Source organism: Hemitrygon akajei, chromosome 4, assembly GCF_048418815.1.
Source record: "Hemitrygon akajei chromosome 4, sHemAka1.3, whole genome shotgun sequence".
NCBI lineage: Eukaryota > Metazoa > Chordata > Chondrichthyes > Myliobatiformes > Dasyatidae > Hemitrygon > Hemitrygon akajei.
The window spans coordinates 162058709-162085536 of record NC_133127.1 but is presented as its reverse complement, the minus strand read 5'-3'; the positions used below and the strand labels follow the sequence as shown (position 1 = coordinate 162085536).

Below are 26828 nucleotides of genomic sequence, written 5' to 3'. Positions count from 1 at the left end.
TAGGTGACCTATATATTAAAGGAAACTTTGCCTCATTTGAGCAGTTACAAGCAATTCACAATATCCCTGCATTTAGTTTTTTTAGATATTTACAAATTCAAGATTATGTTAGGAAATATATACCTAATTTCGAAGTTTTAGACAAACATGAGCTCCTGGAGGCAATAAATAAATTTGATCCAGTTACTCATAGTGCCGTATCCTATTTTTATCAGATCCTACATAATGGAGCTTGGGTGAATACTGCAGGTCTTAAACAGGCGTGGGTGGATGAACTGGGTATAGAACTGACAGAGGAGGTCTGGGATGAGTGTTTAAAGAGTATACATGATTGTTCGGTCAATGTCAGACACAGACTTATACAGTTTAAAACAATACATAGACTCCATTATTCCAAAGAAAAGTTGCACAGCTTCTATCCTGATGTTTCACCAGTTTGTAATAGATGTAAATCTGAGAACAGTAACTTACCACATTCATTCTGGTCATGTTGTAAGCTTTATGCATACTGGAAAAGTCTTTTTCACTGTTTTTCTGAGGCTTATGGGAAGCGGTGGGAAACAGACCCACTCATAGCCATCCTTGGAGCAACAAGCTCCCTATCTTCAGCCAATAAGTATGAAAAAATGGCTGTATTGTTTGGAATGGTGATTGCTAAGAAGTTAATCCTGCAAATGTGGAAAATGGACTCAGTGCCTACGTACGATCTGCGGCTGAGAGAACTGGCAAATACTTTACATTTGGAGAGTCTGAGACTATGTAATAAGGACAGAGGGGTCATCTTTGAAAGGATATGGGGCCCTGTATTGGACGTTCTTACGGGGTGAGGACTGAGGTTTTTTGGTGCAGTGCACCTCTGCTGTGTATGTTTACTTTTGCCTTTATATTATTCTCCCTTTTGCTGCTCAATATTTAATTTGATTTTGTTATGGTCGTGGTTTTTGTGGATGTGCTGTTTTTTTTGTTGTTTGTAGAAAAAAAAGAATAAAAAATATATTAAAAAAAGAAATTACCTAGGGTTACCCATAGCCCTCTATTTTTCTGAGCTCCATGTACCTATCCAGGAGTCTCTTAAAAGACCCTATTGTATCCGCCTCCACCACCGTTGCCGGCAGCTCATTCCACACACTCACCACTCTCTGCGTTTTAAAAAAAAACAAAGAACGACAACTTACCCCTGACATCTCCTCTGTACCTACTTCCAAGCACCTTAAAACTGTGCCCTCTCATGCTAGCCATTTCAGCCCTGGGAAAAAGCCTCTGACTATCCACACAATCAATTCCTCTCTTCATCTTATACACCACTATCAGGTCACCTCTCATCCTCTTTTGCTCCAAGGAGAAAAGGCCGAGTTAACTCAACCTATTCTCATAAGATATGCTCCCCAATCCAGGCAACATCCTTGTAAATCTCCTCTGCACCTTTTCTGTAGTTTCCACATCCTTCCTGTAGTGAGGTGACCAGAACTGAGCACAGTACTCTATGTGGAGTCTGACCAGGGTCCTATATAGCTATAACATTACCTCTCAGTTTTTAAACTCAGTCCCATGGTTGATTAAGGCCAATGCATCATATGCTTTCTTAACCACAGAGTCAACCTGCGCAGCAGCTTTGAGTGTCCTATGGACTCGGACCCCAAGATCCCTCTGATCCTCCACACTCACAAGATCACAAGAGAAAGGAGCAGAAGTAGGCCATTCGGCTCATCGAGTCTGCTCTGCCACTCCACCATGAGCTAAACTATTTTCCCGTCTAGTTCTAATTTCCGGCTTTTTCCCCATATCCCTTGATACCTTGACTAATTAGATACCTGTCAATCTCCTCCTTAAAAGCCCTCAATGATTGGGCCTCCACAGCTGTATGTGGCAACGAATTCCATAAATTCACGACCCTCTGGCTAAAAAAAATTCTCCTCAACTCTGTTTTAAATGGGTACCCTCTAATTCTAAGACTGTGACCTCTTGTCCCGGACTTGCCCACCAAGGGAAACAGCCTTTCCACATCTACTCTGTCCAACCCTTTCAACATTCGAAATGTTTCTATGAGATCCCCTCTCATTCTTTTATACTCTAATGAATACAATCCAAGAGCTGACAAACACTCCTCATATGTTAGTCCCTGCATTCCAGGAATCATCCTAGTGAATCTTCTCTGAACTCTCTCCAACATCAGCACATCCTTTCTAAGATAGGGGGCCCAAAACTGCACACAGTATTATTCCAAATGGGGTCTCACCAGTGCCCCATAGAGCCTCATCAACACCTCCTTACTCTTATACACTATTCCTCTTGAAATGAATGCCAACATTGCATTTGCTTTCCTTACTGCTGATCCAGCCTGGTGGTTAACCTTTAGGGTATCCTGCACTAGGACCCCCAAGTCCCTTTGCACTTCCGATTTTTGAATTTTCTCCCCATCTAAATAATAATCTGCCCGATTGTTTCTTCTTCCAAAATGTACAACCATACATTTCTCAACATTGTGTCTCATCTGCCATTTCTTTGCCTACTCTCCTAAACTGACCAAGTCTCTCTACAACCTTTCCGTTTCCTCAACACTTCCTGCTCCTCCACCTATCTTGGTGTCATCTGCAAATTTAGCCACAAAACCATTTAATCCATAATCTAAATCGTCGATATACAGTGTAAAAAGAAGAGGCCCCAACACTGACCCCTGTGGAACACCACTAGTAACCAGCAACCAACCAGAATAGGATCCCTGTATTCCCACTCTTTGCTTTCTGCCTATCAGCCAATGCTCCACCCATTCCAATATCCTTCCTGTAATTCCCTGGGCCCTCATCTTATTAAGCAGCCTCTTATGTGGCACCTTATCAAAGGCCTTTTGGAAATCCAAATACACAACATTCACAGCCTCTCCCTTGTCAATCTTATTTGAGATTACCTCAAAAAATTCCAATAGGTTGGTGAGGCAGGATCTTCCCTTCATGAAACCATGTTGGCTTGGGCCTATTTTGTCATGCACCTCAAAGTAATTCATAATCTCATCCTTGAGAATCGATCCCAATAATTTTCTAACTACCGATGTCAGACTAATAGGTCTGTAATTTTCTTTTTGCTGCCTCCCCCCTTTCTTAAACAATGGAACTATATTTGTGACCTTCCAGTCCTCCGGAACTGTGCCAGAGTCTACTGATTCCTGGAAGATTATTTCCAATGCCTCCACAATCTCTAAAGCCACTTCCTTCAGAACCCATGGATGCACTTCATCCAGTCCGGGAGACTTATCTATCCTTAGTCCATTTAGCTTCTCAAGCACTTTCTCTCTAGTAATCTTGACTGTACCTAATTCTATTCCCTGAGACCTCTGGCTATCAGGTATGTTGCTAATGTCTTCCACTGTGAAGACTGATGCAAAATACTCATTTAGTTCCTCTGCCATCTCTTTGTTACCCATTATAATTTCTCCAGCATCATTTTCAATAGGTCCTATATCTACCCGTGTCACTATTTTACTCTTCATATATTTTTTTAAAACTCTTAATGTCCTTTTTTATGTTAATTGCCAATTTCCTTTCATAATTCATCTTTTCTTTCCTAATGACTTTCTTAGTTTCCTTCTGTAAATTTTTAAAAATTCATCCAGTCCTCAGTTTTCCCACTAATGTTTGCTTCCTTGTACTTTTGCTTTTATTTTAGCCTTAACTTCTCTCGTTAGCCACATTTGTGTAATTTTTCCTTTTATGATTTTCTTTTCTCTTGGAATATATTTTTCCTGCACTCTCCTTATTTCTTGTAGGAATTTCATCCAATTCTGCTCTACTGTCCCTCCATTTAGCTTACTTTTCCAATCAACTTGGGCCAGTTCCTCTCTCATACCACTGTAATTTCCTTTGTTCCACTGAAAAATTGATACACCTGATACCAGCTTCTCCTTTTCAAATTTGAAACTGAACTCAATCATATTATGATCACTACTTCCAAGTGGTTCCATTACCTCTAGCTCCCTAATCACCTCAGGTTCATTACACAGCACCCAATCCAAAACAGCCGATCCCCTGGTGGGCTTATGGACAAGCTGCTCCAAAAAGCCATCCCGTAGGCATTCTACGAACTCCCTCTCCTGAGATCCAGTACCTTCCTGACTTTACCAATCCACTTTCATATTAAAATCCCCCATAATTATCTTGACATTTTCCTTCTGACACGGTTTTTCTATTTCCAGCTGTAACTTGTAGTCCACATCCCAGCTGCTGTTTGGAGGCCTGTATATAACTGCTACTAGTGTCTTTTTACCCTTGCCATTTCTTAACTCGACCCATAGGGATTCTACTTCTTCTGATCCTATGTCCCTTCTTTCCAGTGATTTGATATCATTTCTTACCATCAGGGCCACGCCACCCCCTTTATCTCCCTTCCTATCTTTCCTATACACAGTGCATCCTTGGAACATTCAGCTCCCAATCACATCCATCAATTAGCCATGATTTAGTGATGGCCACTATGTCATATCTTTTAACCGGTAGCTGTACATCAAGGTCATCCACTTTATTTCTAATGCTGCAGGCATTTAAGTATAGTACATTTAAATCAGTATCTGTTACTGATTTTGCTATATTTCTATCGCACAGCAAATTATCCTGTCTATTCACCTGCCTGTCCTTCTTGCCATCTTTGCTGCACAGTATCTTTTGACTTATTACTATTTTCCTCTTCCTCAACCCTAACACCCTGGTTTCCTTCCCCCTGCCAACTTAGTTTAAACCCTCCCTAACAGCTATATTTAAACAATCCCACCAGGATATTAGTACCCTTTGAGTTCAGGTGTAACCCATTGTTTCTGTATAAGTCATGCCTCCCCCAAAATAGATCCCAGTGATCTAAGAATTTGAAGCCCTGCCTCCTGCACCAGTTACTTAGCCACACATTCATCTGCTTAATTCTGCTATTCTTACCATCGTTGGCACGCGGCTCAGGCAGTAATCCTGAGTCTATCACTCTGGAGGTCCAGCATTTCAATTTTCTTCCTAGCTCCCAGTAATCTTCTTCAGGACCTCCTCTCTTTTTCTGTCTATGTCATTGGTACCAACATGTACTGAGACTTCTGGTTGCTCGCCCTCTCTTCTGAGAATACTCTGGACCCGATCCGAGATATCTTGCACCCTGGCACCAGGGAGGCAACACACCATTCGGGTATCCTTGTCCGGCTCGCAGAATCTCTTGTCTGTTCCCCTCACGATGGAATCCCCTATAACTACGGCATTTCACCTTGATTTCTTTATCACGGCACTGGGCAGAGTGCCAGAGTCCCATTCGCTGTGGTCTTCCTCTGTCAGGTCAACCTCTCCAACAGTGTCTAAAACTATATATCGATTCTTGAGGGGGAGTGTCAAAGAGGTGCTGTCCACTATCTCCCTATAGGTACTATCGATCACCTCCTCACTTTCTCTAATTAACTGAAGGTAATCAAGTTGTTGCTCCAGGTCCCTCACACGATTCCTAAGGAGCTTCATCTCATTGCATCTAGAGCAGATGTAATCCTGGGGGAGGCTGGGAGTCTCCCAAGGTCCCCACATCTGGCACTCCAGGCACAACACTAAACCTAAATGCATACCTCTAATCCAACTGTTAGCTCTAAATAAACAAACCTGTAACCTGCAACTTTACTGTAAGGCTGAACGGTCGCAGAAAGCCTCTTCCTGTTTCAGCCTAAGCCCTTGAACATTTGAAGAGAATACACTCTGATAAAGCAAACAAGAACTTGGCTTATTTTCAGTCACTTTGTGAAATCTTTCAAAAACAGAAAACACTTCCCAGCCCTTCACAACAAAACAATGATGGTTTGCATGCTTCATACAACACTTAATTGCTCATTGCTAAATCTGGAAAGCCCCTTACAACTGGAGAAGAACTGATGCTGTCAGCAGTAAGGGAGGTTCTGAGTACAGTTTTGCATAAGTCACCAGATCAAATAATTAAAGCAATTTCACTCTGCAACAGCTCCATTCAAAGACAAATGGATGAAATGTCTGAGAATGTGGAAGACACATTGAATAACATACTTGGGACAACAGAGTTGGCTCTGCATTTGGATTAGCCAACTTTGCCAGGAAATGAATCCTTGCTTCTTGGTTATGTTTGCTTCATAAAAGGAGAAAGCATGGTTCAAGAACTATTATTTGTAAGAGGACTGGAGACAGATACCAAGGGGGAGTCAATACTTTGGGTTGTTGAGCAATTTATCAAAGAGAAGGACATCCCACTCACCAGCATTCCTGCTTGTACAACAGCTGGGGCACCATCAATGATAGGGCGCCACTGTGAGGCCCTTGAAAAAGCTGTACCTATCATTTACCATTCACTGTAATTCACAGACGATATCTTGTCTCCTAAAACCTAAGTGATGACTGAAAATCATTAAATCCTGTTGTCACAACAGTAAACAAAATCGTCCAATGCTCTGAACTATTGACTATTTTGAGAGCTTTGTATTGAGAATGATGAACAGTTTGAACGTTTGCTGTTGCACACTGAAGTCAGGTGGCTCTCAAAAGGAAACTGCCTAAGGTGCTTTTATGTGTTTGTGATCAAACTCTTTGAAGATGCGAAAGCTTCACTCAGTAATCAATTCAAGAATTAGGCATAACATTTGTCAGTTATTTGCAAAGTTTAATGCAATCAATCTTCAATTGCAAGGAAATGATGTGGATCTTATCAAAGTCAAATCAGTCATCTCCACATTTCTGTCCAAGTTAACCCTATTTAAGTGCAGCATTAGCCATTGCAACCTTTTCCCATTTCCAAGCATCTTTGAGTTGGAAGAGAAAGAAAGAATATCAGATGACGATCTTCAAGTTTACTGTGCCCACCAGATGAACTGCATTAAGACATGTCAGAGAGATTTCACGATCTTCTCCTGAAAAAAATTCGAGATTGGGTTTGAGGTACAATTTCTGAACATTTATAACGAGGAATTAACAGGAAGGATGGAGGAAGAACTGATCTCATTACAAATAACTTTGAGCTGAAACCAAAGTTCAAATAATCTTATCAAGACTTTTGTTGCAGAAAGAAATCTGTGAACGCTATCCTGCACTGTGGAAAAAGGTCAAGATATTCTGTATTGCCTTGCCAACGTCATATTTAGTGGAGCACAGTTTCAGTGCTGTTGCCCAACTTTTTTCAAAGCAACAAAACAGTCAGAAAATTGTTGAATGTGGGGATCTGAGTCTCCCTGTCCATTATCTGTGACATTTAACCTAATGTAGAGAAGCAGATATCACTACACTAAGCCCATCTATCTCATTGAAAGGTGAAAAAGCAATGAAGTAGTGAATAGTCGGACAATCAATGTACACTAAAAATTGTTATTGAAAATTAATTTTTACTATAATTAAATAAAGAGATAATTTTATTTGTAGCTTTAAATAGTCTTGACTAAATTTTGCAACTACTGTGGATTCTGGGTAATAGGGACCTGTACATTCTGGCCAAATGAAGCGGCTGTCCCAATTAGCCATTTCGTGGAAATAGTTAAAAAGGTGTTTTTTTAAAAAAAGGGACAAACTACTGTTAACTGAGTAATAAATTATGTATTTAAATGAAATATAAAACAAATTAGAATATTAGCAAAGTAATACACACAAAATGCTGGGGGGGCTCAGCACTGGAAAAGGGTAAACAGTCGGCATTTCGGGCTGAGATCCTTCGTCAAGACTGGAAAAAAGGGATGAGAAGTCAGAGTAAGAAGGTGGGGGAGGAGAGGAAGGAGTACAAGGTAGTAGGTAATAGGTGAAACTGGGAGAGGGGAAGGGGTGAAGTAAAGAGCTGGGAAGTCAATTGGTGAAAGAGATAAAAGGCTGGAGAAGGGGGAATCTGATAGGAGAGTACAGAAGGCCATGGAAGAAAGGGAAGGATGGGGAGAACCAGGGGGAGGTGAGGAGATGAGGTGAGAGAGGGAAACAGGAATGAAAATGGTGAAGGTGGGTGGGCAGTTACCAGAAGTTCGAGAATTCAATGTTTGTGCCATTAGGTTGGAGGCTACCCAGTCGGAATAGAAGAGTCCTTCAACCTGAGCGTGGCCTCATTGCAGCAGTAAAGGAGGCTGTAGACTGACATGTTGGAATGGGAATAGGAAGTAGAATTGAAATGGGTGGCTACTGAGAGATCCCGGTTTTTCTAGTATACAGACCAGAGGTGCTTAGCAAAGTGGTCTTCCAATTTACATTGGAAAATTATCTATACTATTACAGTACTATAAAACTGTGTTGTTTCTTAATTGTTATCAATGGAGGAATTCATGCAGTGTATCTGAACGCTGCCTTATTCTTTAAATTGACTGTAAATGAACAAAGACAGCACAGACACCTAGCGTAGATAGTGGACTGCCTTTATATAATACTATCGACGACTGCATCCTCTAGATCATTCATTTCCATTGTAACATTAAAGATGATTGTCGATACCTTCAAGTTCATGGTTCCTAACTTGTTGAAGTAGTGAAATCAATCCATTTTCACTCCCGGCTGTTTCTGGTATTTCTAAGCTCGAATGCGTGAAACCACAATGAGAAAAACAATTCAGAATTGTGTTACTGATTACTTTTCACCATCTATAAGTGACAAAAACCACTGCTTTTTGAACAAAAGCATGCACAACTGACACTACGTAAAACCTGTTTGGTCTAAGCATGGTGCAGTGTCTAACAGCCATACAGATGCTCACGTCTAACACTAGCTAAAAATTGTTCGGAGACAGTCTCCCACACCAATTAAGCTGCATAGTGTCCCAAATAAATGAAGGGAATCCTGACAATTTTCTCAATTAGTTTTTGTTAGAAACATAGAAAACCAACAGCACAATACAGGCCCTTCAGCTCACAAAGCTGTGCCAAACATGTCCTTACCTTAGAAATTATCTAGGGTTACCCATAGCCCTCTATTTTTCCAAGCTCCATGTACCTGTCCAGGAGTCTCTTAAAAGACCCTATCGTATCCGCCTCCACCACCGTTACCGGCAGCCGATTCCACGCACTCACCACGCTCTACGTAGAAAAAATATATGACAATGACAACAACAACAACTTACTCCTGACATCTCCTCTGTAGTTACTTCCAAGCACCTTAAAATTGTGCCCTCTCGTGCTAGCCATTTCAGCCCTGAGAAAAAGCCTCTGACTATCCACACGATCAATGCCTCTCATCATCTTATACACCTCTATCAGGTCACCTCTCACCCTCCATCGCTCCAAGGAGAAAAGGCCAAGTTCACTCATCCTGTTCTCATAAGGATGTTCTCATCCTGTTCACTCATCCTGTGCTCCCCAATCCAGGCAACATCCTTGTAAATCTCCTCTGCACCCTTTCTATGTTTTTTTGTTCTTTAAAAATTGTCCCAAATAACTGCTGTCCTGATTAGCTGATGGCCCAATTAACAGGAATCCACTATATTTGTCATTACTTCAAACCTGCAGTTCCTATTTTCTTTCACTGTGCATTATAAATCAAGATTTTTTATTGTTTTACATAATGGCTGGAAAAAGAGAATGGTCTGGGAGCCAAGGGGGTAGTAACTCAAAAAAGCTTGGGAACCACTAAGTTACCTTGTTTCTATACTTGCCAAAAATATGCATTGTCAATGCAAATTCCGTATCGCTCTGTCTGACATATAACATTAGGATAAACTATGCACTTCCAGTCACAAATTATGTTAAGTAAAATTAAACTAAAGCCAACAGAAGACTTATTTTCAGTTTATTATATAAGGGCAAAATTACATGTCAGTGGAATCTTTAAGTGCAAATTTGATATAGATTAGATAATGAGACAGGTGTCTGCAACAGTGGAAACATTGATTTCTTCCTAGTATCTTCAGTTTAGTTCGTGACCAAAAATAAAGGAAGTCTCTGCCTAGAAATTTGTCCCTGGTTGGTAGCACTGTATGGTAGTAGTGGCACATTATACTCTGCTCCCAATGTTTGGTTTCATTGACATTGGAAATTGAATTACAGGTATAAAAGAGAATGCACAGAGCTGTTATATTGATTATTTCATGGTACTATTTTTGAAATTATAACTTAATGCCATAGATAGTGAACAAATACAGTTTCTCAATTTAATTGAAATGCTTTTCTTTTGCAAAACAGTTTGCATTGTGCCTATTTTGATTCTTTGTGTTTTTTTTTCTAGGTGGTCCAGGAAAAATCTTCTCACTATTTTATGAATCTGAGTTTAATAGAGTTTTTTCCTGGCCTAATAGTTACCTTGATTTTGGGTGGATTCAGCGATCGCTATGGACGCAAACTATTTGTCCTCCTCCCTTCAATTGGTGCTCTAATTACCAGCCTAGCTGATCTAGCAGTGGCCTATTTTTCTTGGTCTATTTATGTCCTTTTTCCAGCAGCAGTTCTTGCTTCATGTTTTGGTGGTTTCCCGGCTTTATTTGCTGGAGCATTTGCTCATGTGGCAGATGTTTCTTCAAATAAGCAGAAGAATATGCGCATGGCATTGCTCGATATGATTTTAGGAGTAATGGGTGGCATAGGGGCACTGTCATCTGGATACTTTTTGAGGGCAACAGGCTTTGTTTGGCCATTCCTGACTGTTGCCTTGATTAATCTGGCCAATATTATTTATATTATTTTCTTCTTTGAAGAACATACTCAGATGTCAAGAAATGAGCAAGACCAGATATCATTCTGTGACAAATTCAAACAAATATTATCCAAAATCTTAATTATCTTTACCAGTTCTGATTTTAAAAAACGTATCCATATCGGTCTGTTGCTTCTTGCTCTTTCAACTTTTAGTCTTGCTGAATTTGGTGCTTTAAGACTTTATACTCTCTATGAATTAAATGTACCTCTTTGTTGGAATGAAATCCTGATTGGAGCTGGTTCTGCAACTGACCTAGGCATCTTTTTGCTGAGTTTTTGTGGAGTGACAATATTCTCCTATCATCTTCGGGATATATTTATAGTTTCTATTGGAATATTTTCCTTTGTTGGAGGAATGATATTGGCTTCCTTTGCCACAACTACTCTGCTCATGTTTTTGGGTATGTTAAACATTTTTTTATTATTTATGGAATTACATATGGCTACAAAGAATTTACATAAGAATAAAACATTAAAAGAGTTACTTCTCAAAACTGTATTTAAGTTGCCCCCTAGTTCCTTCATATGATTCCTATTGTTTTGACTGTACAATTTATAAAATACCCTGTGCCATATAACTGCTGTTGCAACTCCAGAACTTATAAATTGCAAATTAATTGTGTAAGTGTTACAGCATTTAATACAAACCAAAAGGATTTTTAGAGCTAATGAAAACCGCAAGTTAATTTTTTTAATTAAACAGAACACTGAAGTTTAAGTAAATCACCAGGAAACCTGAGGATAACTGACAGCTGCTGCCTTTCACTTGGGTAAAAATGAACCATCATACCATGCAATCTCCAAATTTTCCCATGGAACACACATATATACACTCAGTGGCCAATCTGTTAGGTACAGGAGTGGAACCTGGTGTGGTTTTCTGCTGTTGTAGCCCATCCACTTGAAGGTTCGACTGTTGTGCATTTAGATGCTGTTCTGTACACCACTGTTGTAATACTGGTTATTTGAGCTACTGTCACCTTCCTGTCAAGTGGCCTCGCCTCTGACTTTATATATGATGTGCACTTGTGAAAAATTACTCCCTTGATTTTTTTTTGTAAAAATCTGTTCATTTGCTATCAAATGCAGTTTCATCACTAATGAACAGTGAGAAGACAACCAAGTTTTGTTTAATTAAATTTTCCAAGGTTATTCAGTTCAAACGTGGAAATGTTAGTGGCGCCAGGGTGATGGTGTGGATGAGACACTAAATTTCACATTTAACTGAAAGGGAAAAATTGATGCTGTGTAACCTGTGAGGAGAAAAAGCAACAGGCTATTGCAGATAGAGATAGGTCAGCAAAATGCATGAAGATGATAATAAGACTATAAAACATATGAGCACAATTAGGCTATTTGACCCATCAATTCTGCTTTGCCGACATATAACATTGGAGAGAACTGTGATTAGTACACGTTAGGATAAAATAATAATGAAAGGAGTTGTAAAATGTATAGAATGAGGGAATAAAATGATAAACATGATGTGTTTTTGGTATAAAACACTTGCCATAAACAAATCAGCAATATGAACTTTTAAGTGGCATGTGGATTTACTTCATTTTTGTGTTGTATTTTTGTCAAATACCGATTTTCCTCCATATATGTTTAGCATTGGGAGCATAACTAGGAAGGAAGTTTTTATAAATAACATTATTATATTCCATAATGGAATGCTGAAAATCTAAGTTTTCAGATGATAAATTCTTATTTTGTTCCACTGATAACATTAGGGAAAATGCCTAATTAGTTTTAACCCAGCTTAGTTTTTCCTAGATGATTAAAAACAACATAGAGACATAGAAAACCTACAGCACAATACAGGGCCTTCAGCCCACAAAGTTGTGCCAAATATGTCCCTACCTTAGAAATTACTAAGCTTACCTATAGCCCTCTATTTTTCTAAGCTCCATGTACCTATCCAGGAGTCTCTTAAAAGACCCAATAGTATCAACCTCCACCACCGTTACCGGCAGCCCATTTCACACACTCACCACTCTCTGCATAAAAAAAACTTACCCCTGACATCTCTTCTGTACCTACTCCCCAGCACATTAAACCTGTGTCCTTTTGTGGCAACCATTTCAGCCCTGGGAAAAAGCCTCTGACTATCCACACGATCAATGCCTCATTATCTTATACACCTCTATCAGGTCACCTCTCATCCTCCGTCACTCCAAGGAGAAAAGGCCGAGTTCATTCAACCTATTCTCATAAGGCATGCTCCCCACTCTAGGCAATATCCTTGTAAATCTCCTCTGCACCCTTTCTGTGGCTTCCACATCCTTCCTGTAGTGAGGTGACCAGAACTGAGCACAGTACTCCCAAGTGGGGTCTGACCAGGGTCCTATATAGCTGCAACATTACCTCTTGGCTCCTAAATTCAATTCCATGATTGATGAAGGCCATTTACATCGTACGCCTTCTTAACCACAGAGTCAACCTGCGCAGTTGCTTTGAGTGTCCTATGGACTCAGACCCTAAGATTCCTCTGATCCTCCACACTGCTAAGAGTCTACCATTAATACTATATTCTGCCATCAGATTTGACCTACCAAAATGAACCACTTCACACTTATCTGGGTTGAACTCCATCTGCCACTTCTCAGCCCAGTTTTGCATCCTATCAATGTCCCGCTGTAACCTCTGACAGCCCTCCACATTATCTACAACACCTCCAACCTTTGTGTCATCAGCAAACTTACTAACCCATCCCTCCACTTCCTCATCTAAATTAGGATGTTTGGTGTTTGAAAATAAAGGGCAAGGAAAATTGAATTAGGGAAAATAGTTTCCATTAAAGATTTTGCAATGATGCACTTTGCAATGAATGAATTAAAATTTGATGGTAATACCAAGTGTTGCATTTCTTGATTCAAAGTGTTTCTAATTTTAGCTTGAGAAAATGAAACACAAATGTGCCAGAATTGGAATAATAACTTGGCAGCTACTGTAGATGATACAGTATTTAATTGCAAAAGAAGTTACTATGTTGCCTTATGCAGTATCTGTTGTGTTTGCTTGGTTCACAGCATTTTCATCTCAGTGTTGTAAAATTCTGAGATCTTTCCTGCCTCCACCTAGATTTCACAATTTCAGTGCTATACCATGACAGTTCTACATTTTTTGGAGGTACTGTCTTTTAAATGAGAATAGAAACTGAGGGCTCCTTGCATTTGTTGTGATAAAAATAAACTATTTCTTGATGTTGTTTAAAGAGAACAGAGAATTCTCTTGGTATCCCAGATAGTTAACAGACAGTGACAATTGAACTTTTGTAGGAATTGGCCATGCACGTTTGGCTACTACATTTGCCATGGAACAAGTGATTGAACATAATTAAGATAGGAACATAGGATGTGATTATTCCTATGTGATAGAATTCTTTCCAGCCAAAAATCCCATTCGAGTATAAAAACACCTCCTTTTCGTTTTGAATTTGAATGTTGAATTCCTACTTAAGTAAAAGCAGAAAATGTTAGAAACATGTAGCAGATCAGGCAGCACGGGGTGGCATGGAAGCATAGTGGTCAGTGTAACACTGTTGCAGCACCAGAACTCACTTCCCACAGCTGTCTGTAAGGCATTTGTATGTTCTCCATGGTTTCCTCCCATACTCCGGTGACATACGGTTAGGGTTTTTGAGTTGTGGGCATGTAATGTGAGTGCTGTAAGTGTGGCAACACTTGCAGGCTGCCCCCAGTTTGATGCAAACAGCACATTTCACCGTGTACGTGATAATCTCTTTATCTGTGGAAAGCTAAATGGAGTTAATGTTTCAATGAACACTGAACCATTATAGAAAGGATGTGGAAGCATTGGAAAGGGTACAGAGGAGATTTACCAGGATGCTGCCTGGTTTAGAGAGTATGGATTATGATCAGAGATTAAGGGTGCTAGGGCTTTACTCTTTGGAGAGAAGGAGGATGAGAGGAGACATGATAGAGGTGTACAAGATATTAAGAGGAATATACAGAGTGGACAGCCAGCACCTCTTCCCCAGGGCACCACTGCTCAGTACAAGAGGACATGGCTTTAAGGTAAAGGGAGGGAAGTTCAAGGGGGATATTAGAGGAAGGTTTTTTACTCAGAGAGTGGTTGCTGTGTGGAATGCACTACCTGAGTCAGTGGTGGAGGCAGATACACTAGTGAAATTTAAGAGACTACTAGACCGGTATATGGAGGAATTTAAGGTTGGGGGTTATATGGGAGGCAGGGTTTAAGGGTCGGCACAACATTGTGGGCCAAAGGGCCTGTACTGTTCTATGTTCTATGTTCTATGAAGGATATTTAACCTGAAACACTTAGTGTCATAGAACACTACAGCACAAAAAAGGGCCATATGGTCCATCTAGTCCATGCCAAACTATTAATTTGCCAAGTCCCATCAACCTACACCCAAACCAATTCTCTCCATACCCATCTCATCCATATACATTTTCAAATTTCTCTTAATTGTTGAAATCGAACCCAAATCCACCATTTCTACTGTCAGTTTGTTCCTCAGTGCTCTAGAGAATAAAGTCTGAGCGTATTCAACCTTTCTCTATAACTCAAGTCCTGGAAATATCCTTGTAAAATTTCTCTGCACACTTTCAATTTTGTATCTTTCCTGTAAGTAGGAGACCAGAAATGCACACAATACTCCAGATTAAACCTCACCAATGTCTTGTACAACTTCAACATAACATCCCAACTCCTATACTCAATACTTTGATATTTGAAAGACAATGATGCAAAAGCTCTCTTCTCCACTTTATCTCCTTGTGATGTCACCTTCAAGGAATTAAGGATCTATATTCCCAGTTCTGTCTATTCTTCTGCATTCATCAGTGTGCTGCTGCTCACCATGCAAGTCCTAATTTGTCCTCCCAAAGTACAATACCTCACAGTTGTTTGCATTAAATTCAACCTGCAATTTTTCAGACCAATTTTCCACCTGGTCCAGATCCCACTGCAAACTTTGATGGCCTTCCTCATTGTCATCCACAATTTGCTGATCCAGTTTGTCATATTATCATCCAGATCACAGATGTAGATGATAAATAACAATGGACCCAGAACCGATCCCCATAGTACATCACCCACCACAAGTCTCCAGTCAGGGAGGTAACCATCTAATATCACTCTCTGGCTTCTTCTGTGAAGCCAGTGACTAATCCAATTTACTATCTCATCCTGAATGTCAAACAACTGAACCTTCTTGACCAATCTCCCATGTGGGACGTTGTCAATTGCCTTGCTGAAGTCCATGTAAACAACATTCACTGCCTTGGTTTCATCAATTTTCTTGGCAACTTCCTCTTAAAAACTCTTTAAAAAGATTTGTTAGAATCAACCTACTACGCACAAAGTGATGTTGACTATTCCTACTCAGTCCTTATCTATTCAAATACTTATACAGTATATCCAGTCTCTTAGAACAACTTCCAATAACTTACCCACCACTAATGTCAGGTTCACCAGCCTATAATTTCCCATCTTATTTTTAGAGCCTTTCTTAAACAGTGGAACAACATTAGCTAACCTCCAATCTTTCAGCACCTCAGCTGATGCTAAGGACATTTTGAATACATCTGCTAGGGCCTCTACAGTTTCTACCCTAGCCTTGTCAGGTCCTGGGGATTTATTCACCCTAATTTGACTCAAGGGACAACACCTCCTCCTCTGTAAGCTATATACAGTCCATGACCTTGCTGCTGGTTTGCCTCCCTTTTATAGACTCTGTATCCATCCCCTGAGTAAAGACAGATGCAAAAATTCCATTTCAGATCTTCCCCATCTCTCTCAGCTCCATGCATAGATGGCCACTCTGATCTTCAAGTGGACCAATTTTGTCCCTTGCAATCCTTTTGCTCTTAATCTGTGTAAGACCTTGGGAATCTCCTACACCGTTTTTGCTAGGGCACCCTCATGCCTTCTTTCAGCCCTCCTAATTTCCTTCTCAAGTGCGCTCTTGCATTTCTTATAATCCTTAAGTCTTTCATTTGGTCCTTACTGCCTATACCTGCTGGGTACTTCCTCTTCCTTTTTCTTCTTAACCAAGCCACAATATGGCTTGAATTCAAGGTTCTATATACCTGTTATCCTTCCCTTTTATTCTGACAGAAATACACAAACTTTGCACCCTCAAAATTTCACCTTTGAATGCTTCCCACCTGCCAGATGCACCTTTGCCAGAAAACAACCTTTTCCAAAACACACTTGCCAGTTCTTTTCTGATACCATCAAAGTAGGCCTTTCTTCAATTGTGAATCACAACCTGAGGACCAGACCTATTCTTTTCCCTAATTATCCCAATCCACATTTGCCAGATCCTTTCTGATACCATAAAAATAGTCCTTTCTCCAATTTAGAATCTCAGCCGGCAAACCACGTCAATCTTTCTACATATTTACTTTGAAATTTACAGCATTATGTTACCCATATGCTAAGTGATCCCTTATAGAAACTTCTGTCACTTACCCTTTCTCATTCCCTAATAGAAGATCTAGTATCACACTCTCTCTAGATGGAAATGATAAAAGAAACTTCCCTGAATATATTTGACAAACACTTTCCCATCCAGCCGTTTTATAGTATGTGAGTCCCAGTCAAAATGTGGAAAGTTAAAATCACCTACTATCACAATCTTATTTTTCTTGCAACGGTCTGTGATCTCTCTATAAATTTGCTGCTCTAAATTCCGCTGACCTTAGGTGGTCTATTCCCTTTTATTCCTCAGTTCCATCCATATTGCTTCAGTATACAAGCTCTCCAGTCTGTCCTGTTAGAGCACTCCCATGACATTTTCCCTGACTAGTAATCCCATTCCTTCTCCCTTTAATTCTTCCCGTTCTATCACATCTAAAACAACGGAACACCAGAATATTGAGGTGCCAGTCCTGCCCCTCCTGCAACCAAGTTTCACTAATGACTTCAATTTCATAATTCCACATGCTGATCCATGTTGTAAACTCATCTCCCTTTTCTACAATACTTCTTGTATTGAAGTATACATGCCTCAGAATATTAGTCCCACCACACTCAACCTTTTGATTCCTGATTTTGAATGTAGGCTTAACAACACTTTTTCCTATGACCAATCCATTATCTAGTCTGGTTCCATCCCTCTATAACTCTAATTTAACAACAACACCCCACAGCAGATTCCGCCTGACTTGCTGAATTTTTCCAGCATTTTTTATTTTTATCAGATTTTCAGCATGTGCTGTTTCTTTTTGATTTTCATGAACCATTTCTCATCTACCTCGAAGTTTACTCAAATGGGTGAATAAGTGAACCAACACCCCACTGCACTTGTCTATCATTTATTTACTTTCCAATGGAAAACGGTAAAAAGCATATAAAAATTTCTCCAAGTCCAGTAATTTTTGGAGTATTTCCAGATTCATCTGATCTACACTGACATCAATATGCTATTATTAAAGTTTACAGGATGACTTCCACTTCCAAAAAAATTTAAAATTTCTCACTTTGTTTTGATACTGTTTTACCTAGTTAAAAAAAAGAGCTGGGGTATTTTTAGGGTAATTTCAAATCTTCTGTAAGCATTGTATTATAGTTTAAATTATATCACTGAGACAATTCATGCTTAGTTAAACTGGCACAATTTTTTGTTGAGGTAACCCAGGTTATTGAAGGGAATGTCATGATCACGTCATAGATTTTCAGAAGGCATTTAACAAAGTTTTCCAAAGGTGGTTGTTAGAACTAAAGCCAAGAGAAATAAACAAGTGAAATCAAGCTCGAGGAGGAACTGAGCTAGTCGGGCAGCACCTGTGGAAGGAAATGGAGAGTCAGCATTTTCAGGGGAGAAAGTCTGGACTGAAAGAATAGTGCGGAGGTGGCCAGTATAAAGAGATACCAACCAATAAGTAACTTTGGGTGAGGAGGAGCCAATTGCCAGATAGACAGGTGAGAGAGGGAATGGGGCAGGTGATATCTACAGAAACTAGGAGGAGAAAAGAGGAGATAACAAGCGACTGCAGATTATGGAATCTGATAAGAAAGGGAAGTTGAAGAATGGAACCAAATAAGGAAGTGATGGTGGAGAGATGGGTACAGTGGGGGAGGATTTAAGGGACCCAATGGGAGGTGAATGTGTGATGTAATATGTAGGGGAGAGAAGGAAACTGGGTGATGGATGTGGGAAGAGGAGGGTGTATGCAAGGATGGGATGGATCAGCAGGGGTTGGGGGAGCAGGCGACCTGAGATTTGAAATAGACAAATTATTGGGAGTGTTGGTGAGAAATTGACTTAATAACATGTTTTTCTTCCTCTCTGGATGAAAACTACTCAATTTTGTTTATCAGAGGTCCGTGCAGATGAGTGTTTTACTTCTTGTATAACCATTTCATATCATGCATATCAGTGTGCTATTGTGTGTATCATGTGACACCAAATTGATAACATTAGACTGTTAGAAGATATAGATAACATTACAGATTGGAGGTGAAATTTACAGTTACTTTGTATTTTTAATGTGTAAGGCACATGCAATTCTTTTTGACTTCCCTTTAAATTAATCTTTGTAATCCACTTTAATGATATCACAGCAGATATATTATTAAAGAAAAGTGAAAGTTGGAACCTCCACAACAAATGTAAGCTGACTGTTCTCTATTAATGGTTGATCAATTTTGCTTTTTTTTAATATAGTGAGATTGGTTTCTCTCTTTGCTTTCATGCCATACCCTGTCCTACGATCAATGCTATCAAAGTCAGTATTACCCAGTGATCAAGGTAAGTAAATTTTAAAATATTTTTATGCATTGGGTATCCTTGTAAATTCTATTTAATTCTAGTATTTGGGTCATCTTTTCCATTCAGGAAGTTGGGAGCAGATCGGGAGGCAAATTTTGAAAAGGTATAAAATTAACAGGGTTGTTGTCAAGGGTGACTTTGAATTCCCTGCTATTGGTTGGCACCTCCTTAGTGCAAAAGATGTAGATGGGACAGAATTGTGTCCAGGAAGAATTCCTGATGCAATATGAGGAGAGGCCATAGTGAATCTAGTACTAAGTAAAGAACCTGATCAGGCGACAGATATCTCAATGAGTGAGCATTTTGAAAACGGTGACCACAATTCCCTGATCTTTAACCTAGTCTTGGACAGATGTATGGGAAGATATTTAATTAGAGGAGGGCTAATTACAATGGCATTAGACAGGAGCTTGGAAGTGTAAATTGGGAACAGATGTACTGGGGGGAAATGAACAACGGAAATGTGGAGGATATTTAGGGAGTGAACATGATTGGGATTCTGAACAAGTTTGTCCAATTAAGGCAGGAAAAGGATGGTAGAATGTAGGAACCATGGTTTGCTAAAGATGTGGAATATCTAGTCAAGAAGCAGAAGGAAGCAAGGATCATACCAGGGCTCTTAAAAGGTACTGTAGCCAAGAAGGAGCTTAAGAAAGGACTTGGGAGCCATATGACAGTGCCTTGATGAGTAGGATTAAGGAAAATCTTAAGGCATTCTGCGTGTACATGAACAACAGGAGGATGACTAGAGTGAGGGTAGGACCAATCATGGATAAAAGAGTAGACTTGTGCCTGGAGTCAGAGGATTTAGAGGAGGTCGTTAATGAAAACTTTGCTTCAGTATTCACCAGTGAGAGTAACCTTTATGAATGTGAGTTCTGAGCAGAACAGACTAATGTACTGGAACATGTCAACATCAATAAAGAAGATGTTGAACTTTTTGAACTGGAACTTTTGAAAAACATTAAGATAAAACATTTCCAGGACCAGGCAGAATATACTCCAGGTTACTCTGGGAAACAATGGAAGAGATTCCTTGAGCCTTGAACTTGCATGTTTGGAAACTCTCTTTGCATCTTCAATGGCCGCAGGAGTACTACAAGAAGATTGGAAGGTGGCAAATGTTATGCCTTTGTTCAAGAAAGGTAATGGTGATAATCCTGAGAATTATAGACTCGTAAGTTTTACATCAGTGCCTGGGCAAACTATTGGAGAGGATTCTTAAGAGTTAAGAGCATTTGGAGAAGTCTGCTTACAGATGGTCAACATGGCTTTGTGAGGGGCAGGTCATGCTGCATAAACCTGATTGAATTCTTCGAGGAAGTGACAAAACAAAACTGATGAAGGTAGAGCAGTCATTAGGGTTTATATGAATTTTAGTAAGGTGTTTGACAAGTTTCCCAATGGTAGGCTTATTCAGAAAGTCAAGAGACATGGGATCCATGGAAATTTGGCTGTGTGGATTCAGAATTAGTTTGCCCTCAGAAGGCAGAGAGGGGTAGTAGATGGAGTGTGTTCTGCCTGGAGGTCAGTGACTAGTCATCTATTCTGGGACCCCCTGCTCTTTGTGATTTTTATAAATTATTTAAATGAGGAAGTAGAAGGGAACGTCAGTAACACTGCAGATGGCATGAGGCTTGTGATGTGGAGAGTGTAGCAATTGTCGTAGGTTACAATGGGACATTCATAGGGTGTAGAGCTGGGCTGAGAAGTGGCAGGGGGAATTCAATCCAGTACAATGATACATTTCATATCAAAGTCCTCAAGTCAAATCAAGGTCTAATGGCAGGATTCTTAGCAATGTGGAGGAATAGAGCGTTGGGTCTACAGCCACATCCACATCCACAGATCCTTCAAAGTTGCTGTGTAAATTTTATAAGGTGGTTAAGAAGGTGTATGGTGTGTTGGCCTTCATTACATGGGGGATTGAGTTCAAGAGTTGTAAGATAATGTTATAGTTCTATAAGACTGGTTAGACCATGCTTGGAGTATTGTGTTCAGTTCTGGTTGCCTCGTCTCATCATAGGAAAAATGTGAAAGCTTTAGAGAGCTTGCAGAAGGGGATGATGCTTGAATGCTTTATGAGGAAAGGTTTTTTTCTCTTTGGGACTTGATGGGGTGTACAAGTTGATAAGAGGATTATATAGAGTGGACAGCCAGCACCTTATAGTTTTTAGGTGATTGGAGAAAGCATAAGGGGAACATCAGTGTTTTTTTTACAGAGAGTGATAAGTTCATGGGACAGGTGGAAGAGGCTGATAAATTTGGGACATTTAAGTGACTCTTTGATAGACACATGGGTGAAAGAAAAACAGAGGGCTATTTAGGAGGGTAGGGTTAGATTGATCTTGGAGTATATTCAATGTGTGCAAACATTGTGGGCTGAAGGTCTGTACAGTGCTGTACTGTTCGATACTCAGTACCTAATAAAGTGGCTACTGAGTGTTTGTTCCTGGTCTTCAGCTGCTGTAGCCTGTCCACTTCAAGGTTTGATGTGCTATGCATCCAGAGATGTTGAGAGATACCCACCACTGTGTAACCCATGGTTATTTAAGTTACCGTCACCCTCCTGTCAGCTTGAGTCAGTCTGGCCATGCCCCACTGATGTCTCTCATTAACAAGGTATTTTCACCCACAGAACTGCCATTCACTGGATGTTTATTTTTGGTCTTTGCATCATTCTCTTAAAAACTCTGGAGACTGTTGTGCGTGAAAATCACAGAAAATCAGCAGTTTCTGAGATACTCAAACTACCTTGACTGGCCCCAACAATCATTCCACGGTCAAAGTCACTTAGATCACGTTTCTTCCTCATTCTGATGTTTGGTCTAAACAACAACTGAACTTCTTGACTATGCTTTTGTGCGTTGAGTTGCTGCCATAGAATTGGCTGATTAGATATTTGCATTAACAAGAAGGTATAGCTAATAAAGTGGCCACTGAGTGTATGTTCTAAGTTGGTCCTTCCATTAGTCCTTCAATTTTGCCTCTATTCCAAGTTTATGTTTGTAGCTATTATTAGCTTAAAAGAACATTGGTTGTTGGTAACTTTCTCACTTTCTTGAGTTTGTAATGCAGAAGCAGGCCATTTGGACTTCAGTTTTGTGTCTGCCTTTTATATTTCCTATTAACTCGTTTGATATTTTAATGTAAAAATATTGTAGAAAATTATGTTTAAGAAATTGGAGCTTTGTGAATGAATTTATTTTGATCTTCTTTGTTCTTTTTGTAGGCGCCCTTTTTGCCTTGGTTTCTTGCCTTGAAAATCTAAGTGGTACTATTTCCACCATAATTTTCAGTAATGTTTATGCTGCCACTGTCAAGCAGTTTGCTGGGTTTAGCTTTTTGCTGGCAGCTTGCTTATGCATCTTTCCCATTGGAACTTTGTGGTAAGTTATGGTATATTCTAAGATTCTATGACTTGCACACAATACTGGTAGGCAATCACAAACAAGAGAAAATCTGCAGATGCTGGAAATCTGAGCAACACACACAAAATGCTAGAGGAACTCAGCAGGGCAGGCAGCATCTTTGGGAAAAAAAGTTGAGTCGACGTTTTGGGACGAAACCCTTCAGGACTGGAGAAAAACAAGCTGAGTAGATTTGAAAGATGGGGGGAAAGGAGAGAGAAATGCCAGGTGATGGGTAAAACTTGGAGGGGGAGGGTTGAAGTAAAGAGCTAGGAAGTTGATTGGTGAATGAGACAGAAGGCCATGGAAGAAAGAAAAAAATGTGGGGGAGGGGGGAGGAGCACCAGAAGGAGGCAATAGGCGGGCAAGGAGCTAACATGAGAGAAGGACAAGGGAATATTGTGTCAGCGCCATGTCATTTTGGTGGGGGGGGGGGGGGGGGATTTATGAGGAGTGACCCATTAGTCCCAACCTTTGCTCCTTGCTCCTTTCCACTTTCTGCAGATTCTCCCCCTAGTCACCCAAGTTACAATTGAAATTTCCTCTATCAGACATTTAGGTAGTGTACATCAGGTTATTATCATCTTCAGCATTAATAAAATCTCTATTGTCCTCTTACTCTTTTATTAATTATTTTAAAGACATACCTACCTATCTTTTAGTGGAAAGTTCCCAATTAGAAATGGCATTCACATTTTATGTCAATTGATTTCATGATAAATTCCTTCCTCTATGTTTACAATAGAAAATGTATGGCTACTGGGAAGGCTGGGGGTGGTGCAGTGATACAGAAACTTAACCGTGGACCAGTACTAACTGCTCCAGAGGTCTAGGAGAAATGAGTATCATTTAGGAAGTGTGTACTAGAGGCAATGATCTGAAAGCAGTGAACTCCATTGACATTTTCTGCGTTTACTCCAGATTTCCAGCATCTGCTGTTTTTTTTTCCTTTATTGAATGCTCAAAGGAACAGTGCAGATTGGAAAGCTCTTCTAAAGGGACCGAGAAGCATACACAGTCAGAAACATTAGCTTGAAGAAGGTCTAGATAGTGGTGAGGTGTGGGAAAGAAAACAACTGTGGACCAGTTGAGATATAGGAATCAAGTCAAATAGTTTAGCAGTGCTGGAGTAAGCAAACCAGTAGTGAAATAGAATTTATCTTTGGCTCAGGAAAAAGTGGAGTTCTTCATGAAATGATGTGTATTTTAGCATTTTTTAAAGATCCACAGGTGCAAATACTATATTTTTAAAAAATACATCTAATGGGTCAAATCCTAGTATAATTCTGCCCAATGGTTGCTTGTAGTGATAAATCTGCTAACCATATATTAGTATTGCTTGCATGGTATGGAAACTTTCAAGCCATTCTTGGAATGTTTACAAGTTGTAATCTTCAGTTCTCTTTTGGAGAGTATATTTTGACTGTTGCCCCTGGATCTTGGGTTACGTTTTGATGGCATCCATTGATAAGTTGGGTAATCAGCTAAACCAAATGAAATAGGATTATTGCTGTTTTCACCGAACTCGAACATGCATACAAACAAAGTCATTAAATTTGTTCTACACTCAGACGTGTTCATTAAAACATCTCTCTGTTCTCTTGCTCCCTCTGCTGCTTCATTTCTGCCATGGATGGCTTCCAGGCTATCCAAGATTGAGATCATCATCTTCTTGTCTTTGGTTGCATGTGCTAAATGTAAAGTGAAGTAGAGGCTGCCCATATTGATTCACTTCTCAAGATCTGTTTCATTGAAGATGGTAGAAATGAATTTTACAAGCAGAATGTGTAACCACAATTGTATTTCTCATGTGTAACCTACCACATTTCTGATGTATGATAGTGAAATCATTTAATTTTCTGTATATTGTTCCTTCCCTTAAGTGCCCTATTCTGGTGGAAACCTCAAGAGGAAGAGAGTACTCCACTGATTACAGAAGAAGATTCCAGTTAATTCTTATGTACTCTTTCACGTGAATTACAAAATTACCACATGATAATTTGCCACTTTTAGAGCATCATTACAATTCTGGATGTCTACCTGTTCCTAGTTTTAAAAAATATGATATCTTGCCTAAAACTATCCTCTCAAAGATGGAATATACACAAAAGATGAACTAATCAACTTGTTTTGAAATACTGTAATAAACTTTTTAGATTCTATGCATAAAATGGAATTGTTCAGCTTGGAAGCTTAAAAATGGCTCTATATAAATGTTTGGCATTAGGTTCTCATTATGAAATGTAATTGTCATACAATTAGTGCTCAATTTGGACCTTTATCAGCCCTGAGCTATTTCTTGAAATAAAACATCTGCCAAATTATGAAAATTAGGGGTAACAATCCAGAACTACATTTAGTTGTGTATTTAATATTTCAGTATTATTGTAAATAAATTGTTTGATTAAGCATTCTTTCTTGTTTACTGAATTCATTATGGATCATATGTAAAATTACATGAATGGCATATGTCATTATGCCACATCATACGTGCATACCTCAATAAAGTAAAAGCAAAGTGGACATGTTTATTCCCAGTCCTGTGTTTTATCTTTCAATTTGTTTTCAGAATTATAAAATGTAACAATGGTGACAAGTAAATTTTAAAACAAACCTGAGCTAACTACCTGTCTGTTGAAGCACAGCATGGCATTCAAATTTAAAACAAATAGCACAACATAACTGCTCCAAACAAACCAGCCAAAATGAGCCTGGCTGATATTGTGAAAGTAATGGAGGAATGTTTAGAACCAAAGCCATTGTTGATTGCAGAATGCTTTAGATTTCATGAGTGGAATCATGAGGAAGGGGGGTCAATTTCAACTTGCATGGCTGAACTGAAGAAATTCCCTGAGTGTTGCTAGTTCAGTGATGGGCTTACTACTGCACTGAAAGATCATCTAGTTTGTGGAATCTTACAAGAAAGCATGCTAACTGAAGCACAACTCACATTTAAAAGAGCAGTTGAAATTTCCGTATTAATGGAAACAACAGCCAGCGACGCAACTGAGTTGCAGTCAGGTATGAAAGTGACCATGAACAAAATTGCAATGTCTAAACAGAAACCTGCCTTGCCGAACAAATTCTGTTACCATTGTGGCGGGACCAATGCAGGTTTAAAGGCAAAATTCGCAGAAAATGCAACCAGGTAGGATACATGCAAAGAGCATGCTGGGCAGACAAGAAATGCACTGTGCAGGGAAGAGAAAAATATAGAAAGTCAAGTCGTTTCAAAAAGAGCTCTAATCTGCATGGCTTTGATGAAAAATCTGATAGTGATGAAAGGTAGTTTTTTGGCTGAGGCAACTACAACTTGACAGGAGATGCACCCACCACTTGCATGCCACATCTTCTGCAACAGAGTCAACTGTAAATGAATTAAGAAAGGTACTGGATGTTGCCACAGCAGTGTTCAAGGATGGCATTGGAAAACTCAAACACATCAATGATAAAATAGTGTTAAATGAAAATGCCACATCCAAGTTTTACAAAGTCCATCCAATTGCTCACACCATCCCTAATAAATCAGACCATGAAATAGATTGCATGGAGGAATTCTATCCAAGGTTGAGTTGAGCACATGTGCAAAGCCATTGGTCCCAGTAGCCAAGAAGAATGGGTCTATCAGAGACTGTGGGAATTTTAAGGTCACCATCAACCCAGTACTGAAAATAGATCAAAATCCTCGGACCAGAAAACAGGATAACTTTGCAAGCATTTCTGAAGGAAAACACTTCAGCAAAGTGGACTTAGCTGAGGCCAACCTACAATTGGAGATGGAAGAAGAGCCTTAGGTTTTTCTCACCATAAACACTCACAAAGGGCTCTATCACTATAATAGACTTATTAGGAGCACTATCTGCATCTGCACTGTAGCAAAAAGCTGTGGACTAGGTTCTGCAAAGCTGCCCAGGCACTCAGTGTTACCTGGATGACATTATTATTACCACTGAGATGACAAGAAGCATCTCTAAAATCTCAAGACAGTTTTAAAAAGATTAGGTTATGGGTTCAGAGCACAATACATCAAGTGTGA

At 39.6% G+C, this 26828-nt stretch overlaps 1 protein-coding gene across 3 annotated transcripts in view; it reads left to right on the top strand.

Moving 5' to 3' along the window:
* The window catches only part of LOC140726876 (lysosomal proton-coupled steroid conjugate and bile acid symporter SLC46A3), a 49368-nt gene extending 24053 nt beyond the window's left edge, over positions 1–25315 (top strand). For all 3 annotated transcript variants that reach the window (XM_073043831.1, XM_073043833.1, XM_073043832.1), the window contains exons 3-6: positions 10149–11016; positions 19278–19361; positions 22615–22771; positions 24676–25315. In XM_073043831.1, the coding sequence (XP_072899932.1) occupies positions 10149–11016; positions 19278–19361; positions 22615–22771; positions 24676–24745 (1179 nt within the window). In that variant the 3' untranslated portion in view covers positions 24746–25315. The remainder of the gene's footprint in view (positions 1–10148; positions 11017–19277; positions 19362–22614; positions 22772–24675) is intronic.
* Positions 25316–26828: the final 1513 nt, after the last annotated feature.